The sequence below is a fragment of the Mus caroli genome, chromosome 16 (assembly GCF_900094665.2).
Source record: "Mus caroli chromosome 16, CAROLI_EIJ_v1.1, whole genome shotgun sequence".
NCBI classification, from domain to species: Eukaryota; Metazoa; Chordata; class Mammalia; order Rodentia; family Muridae; genus Mus; species Mus caroli.
The window spans coordinates 12,178,445-12,183,429 of record NC_034585.1 but is presented as its reverse complement, the minus strand read 5'-3'; the positions used below and the strand labels follow the sequence as shown (position 1 = coordinate 12,183,429).

At 38.8% G+C, this 4,985-nt stretch overlaps 1 protein-coding gene across 1 annotated transcript in view; it reads right to left on the bottom strand.

Annotated features, from left to right (window-relative positions):
- Positions 1 to 4,985, bottom strand: part of Prkdc (protein kinase, DNA-activated, catalytic subunit) — a 198,462-nt gene that overhangs the window by 188,298 nt on the left and 5,179 nt on the right. The window contains exons 2-3 of the mRNA XM_029470470.1: positions 1,041 to 1,117; positions 857 to 949 (exon numbers count right to left, since the gene is read on the bottom strand). Of these exons, the coding sequence (XP_029326330.1) occupies positions 857 to 949; positions 1,041 to 1,117 (170 nt within the window). The remainder of the gene's footprint in view (positions 1 to 856; positions 950 to 1,040; positions 1,118 to 4,985) is intronic.

Sequence of the window (4,985 nt, the reverse complement as noted above, 5' to 3'; positions counted from 1 at the left end):
AAGCCACAGGTCCAGCTACTTACAGGCTAAGGTGGCAAAGGAATTTGAGAAGCTCAAACAACACAATGATAGTCAAGAAAGCAAGTGAGAACAAGAAAGCAATAAATGAAGCTGGGCGTGGTGGCACACGCCTTTAATCCCAGCACTCGGGAGGCAGAGGCAGGCGGATTTCCGAGTTCGAGGCCAGCCTGGTCTACAAAGTGAGTTCCAGGACAGACAGGGCTACACAGAGAAACCCTGTCTCAAAAAACCAAAAAAAAAATAAAAATAAAAATAAAAAAAAGAAAAGAAAAAGAAAGCAATAAACGTGTTCACAGAGGGCTGGAGAGATAATGGCTCTGTTCCTGGTACCAAACAGGAGGGTGTCGGGGTAGGGGACACTCCACAGAATTTTGGTCAAAGTAAATAAAACAAGCTATATATCAAAGAACATTATAAATTATGACACATTTATAAATATTAACTACTATTACTGAAACTTGTTCTTTGTTTGCTTTGGCTAAGGTACTACAGCTAAGTTTCCACTGTTAAGGAACAGTTCTATAAAATGGTCTTATAACGTGTTCTTGAAAGTCTTCATGATTAAAAACATCTAATTTATTACTATGAAAGGCATTATTTAATCTCATTTACAATAGTGTATAAAGTATTAACATTACCAAAGCAAGTTCTTCCAACAAAGGATTTATCAAAACTAAAGTGAATGCTGAATGACACCCTCACTGCTAACACAATCAAGCCAAAATGAGTAAGCTCAAATAAAAAGCTTAAAGAAGCAAGAGTCTGAGTTCTCGAAACCACGACCTGAAGACTGAAGTTGGCATAAGTGAGTTTTGATTTTTTTCCTCCTCCTTACCTTAATATCAAGAGAGTAATGCATAACCTTCTGGTCAATTTTCTCTAAGAAAACACATAAAAATTTTAGGGCTTCTTCTCTACAATCACGAAACTGTAAGAAATAAATAGAAAATATGGGTAAGAATAAGCTACTCCAACAAAGAGGAAGAGAGAAGAGAGAAAAATCAAGGTATCGTACTTACGTCATCAATGCTAAGCGACTTCCGGATAAACACAAGCAAACCAAAGTCTCTGGAAAAAACCAAGGAAATCTGCAACGCTGGGGGCGGGGCAAGCAGAGGGAAGGAGAGAATGTTAGAAATGTCAAGAAACATTTCCTAAGAGACCTCTAAAACGGTTGCAAGTAATAAAACTAGCACGAGGCTATTACTTTACAACAATGAAAAGAGAAAGATCTGCTTTTGTTCCACAAAGATGCAGTAAGCAAAATAAGACTTTCTGCCCTCCCCACAACAGTCTCCTCTGTGAGGTCTAACTTCTAGATATCAACTATCACCTTTATAAGGAAATAAAGGTTACAAATGGAATGAGGTTGCTAATTAATGACCTTAAGATGGTAATATAATACTCTATCTGGTGGAGCCAATATAAACATATGAGGCCTTACAAGGGGGAAGTTGGCCCCTATCTATACAAAAACAGAAAGGGAAGAGGAGGAGAAAGTACAGAAGAGGTTTAGGTACCCTGTGAGATGGGCCTAGTACGCTGCTTGTTACCATGTTGAAGACTACAAAAGTAAGTGGACACTCTAAACTCAAGAATCACCAGCAAAGAAACAGAGGCTTTAGTACTGTAATCTAAATAAATGAAGAAATGGGTTGTCTCCTAGACCACTCAGGAAAGAAATCTGCCCAAATACCTTAGTTCTGGCTTGGTGTAACCTATGCCCAGCTTCTGATAACAGTGTTTTAAGGTGAGTCCTGTTATTTATAATCAGTACATTTCTGAGCACAGTAGCCTGAACCTTGTAATCCCAGTCAGCACTTGAGCTACTAATATAGAATAGGTAGAGTTACAGCCTGGGCTGTGTATGGAAACACTGTTTCAAGAAAAAAAAAAAATCAAGAAATGATTGCAGGGTTTATTGTAGTAATAAGAAAAAACTGCTTATAATCTTTCAATATAGTGTATATTAACAGTAAAGTTGGAACTCCTTAAGAACAAATAGGTCATTCCACAAAAATGAATTCTAACCTTGAAACACTGAAAACATAAAGCAATTAAATATTAATGTTTAACAAATCAGATCATTCACCACGATCAACTAGGCTTCATCCCAGGGGTATAGGGATGGTTCAATTTATGGAAATCCATCAATGTAATCCACTAAATAAACAAACTCAAAGGGGAAAAAAAAAACCCACAAGATCATCTCATTAGATGCTGAAAAAGCATTTGTCAAAATTCTACATCCCTTTGTGGTCTTAGAAAGAACAAGAGTTAAAAAAAAAAAAAAAGCCAGGCCTTTAATCTCAGCACTTGGGAGGCAGAGGCAGGTGGATTTCTGAGTTCGAGGCCAGCCTAGTCTACAAAGTGAGTTCCAGGACAGCCAGGGCACTCCAACATGCCCAGCCAGGATCAGAGGATCCCAGGATCCCAGGAGCTTGGTCACACCAGGATATCAAAGTCCCAAAGGGAGCTTGACTCCCAGGAGCTTGGACACACCCAGGATCTCAGGATCACAGGGTCCCAGCCAGAATCACAGGATCACAGAGACAGCGTGACTCAAAGGAGCTCTGTCACAACCAGGATTACAAGAAGTACAGACTCCAGTCAGACATAGCTAGCTAGGGCAGGTAGCATTAGAGATAACCAGACGGCAGGAGGCAAGCATAAGAACATAAGCAACAGAAACCAAGGTTAATTGTCATCATCAGAACCCAATTTTCCCACCATAACAAATCTTGGATACCCCAACACACTGGAAAAGCAGATTCAGGTCTAAAACCACTTCTCATGATGATGATAGAGGACATTAAGAAAGACATAAATAACTCCCTTAAAGAAATACAGGAGAATACAGGAAAACAGCTAAAGCCCTTAAAGAGGAAACACCAAAAATCCCTTAAAGAGTCACAGGAAAACACAATCAAACAGGAGAAGGAAAGGAACAAAACCATCCAGGATCTAAAAATGGAAATAGAAAATAGAAATCACAAAGGGAGACAACCCTGGAGATAGAAAACCTAGGGAAGAGGTCAGGAGTCATAGATGCAAGCATCACCAACAGAATACAAGAGATAGAAGAGAGAATCTCAGGTGCAGAAGATACCATAGAAAACATTGACACAACAGTGAACAAAAACACAAAAAGCAAAAAGCTCCTAACCCAAAACATCCAGGAAATCCAGGACACAATGAGAAGACCAAACCTAAGGATAATAGGTATAGAAGAGAGTAAAGATTCCCAACTTAAAGGGCCAGTAAATATCTTCAACAAAATTATAGAAGAAAACTTCCCTAATCTAAATAAAGAGATGTCCATAAAAATTCAAGAAGCGTATAGAACTCCAAATAGACTGGACCAAAAAATAAATTCCTCCTGTGTTACCTCCTTCCAGACTAGCAAGGCTGGCTGTGACCATCCGCTGCTTAAGCAGCACCACCTGCTGTGCTGCTCCTTAGATATGCCACTATCTGCCGCCAGAAGCCCAACCTGCCTGAGGCCTCTCTTCCAAGACTTTCCTAACTGTGATCTTCCTTTGTGAGTTCCCATTAAAAGGCTGACCTATCTACTTCAAAGGAACTTTGCTTGGCCAGGGACGGGCCTCCCCTTTTCTTTATAAAGTGTGTTTGCTGACATTAAAATTGAACCTTGAGCAGAGCCTTGTCATGGTTCCGTCTTTATCTCGCCGCCTAGCCCCTCTTCTCTTCCAGGTTCCCAAAATGCCTTTCCAGGCTAGAACCCAGACCTGTGATCTGCTGGCCGGACACAACACTCCTGCTGCACATGACAGTCAAAACACCAAATGCACAAAACAAAGAAAGAATATTAAAAAGCAGTAAGGGGAAAAGGTCAAGTAACATATAAAGGCAGACCTATCAGAATTACACCAGACTTCTCACCAGAGACTATGAAAGCGAGAAGATCCTAGGCAGATGCCATACAGACCCTAAGAGAACACAAATGCAAGCCCAGGCTACTATACCCAGCAAAACTCTCAATTACCATAGATAAAGAAACCAAGATATTCCATGACAAAATCAAATTTACATAGTATCTTTCCACAAATCCTGCCCTACAAAGGATAATAGATGGAAAACACCCACACAAGGAGTGAAACTACACCACAGAAGCAAGAAAGTAATCTTTCAATAAACCCACACAAACATAATTCCACCTCTAACAAGAAAATTAACAGGAAGTAACAATCACTTTTCTTTAATATATCTTAATATGAAAATTAATATTATGAACATATCATAATCGATTGAAATTCAAAAATATGAGGAATTAGAAATTTGTCAGCTGACATCCCATGGTATCTCTAATTTGGTAATGGAAGAAGTAAGTCCAATATTGTACAATCCATATACACTTTCTGCCTGTTGGTACATGACAGGGTCTTGCTGTGTGCCACAAAATGGTCTTGAAATCAAGCTTCTCTTAGCCTATTAGTAGGATTGTTTAGTGATGTTTTTACACTATACTATGGTTTACAGAACAGCTTATATATTTCAAAATTATTTATACTGCCAAAAGAAATGTAGACAATTAACTTAGGAGGTGGCTTGTAAAAGAACAGAAGAGTGAGACAAAGACTTTGCTTGATATTTATAATTATTGTATCAATTTTGAAGAGTACTTTATAAGTTACTCTTATTCTGAGATGAATGCTTTTCAAAATCATCACAGCCAATGAACCAGAATTTTACCCTCACCTAAAGTCTGTGCCACCCTCCAAGCAGAACCATTGTTCAGTGAAACAGTTGATGAATGACTTCTTGGATAGACCATCTTAATACATACACCATTTCTTAAATGAATGTAACCTGTTCCCTGTGGGCTGAGAATGATGACAATCACTCAAATCAAATAGCTTTGACTGTAGCAGGAAATCTATATCTAAAAATCTTGCCTACAATTCATTCCTTGGCACAGCAGAATTGTCAACTCTTAGCTTATC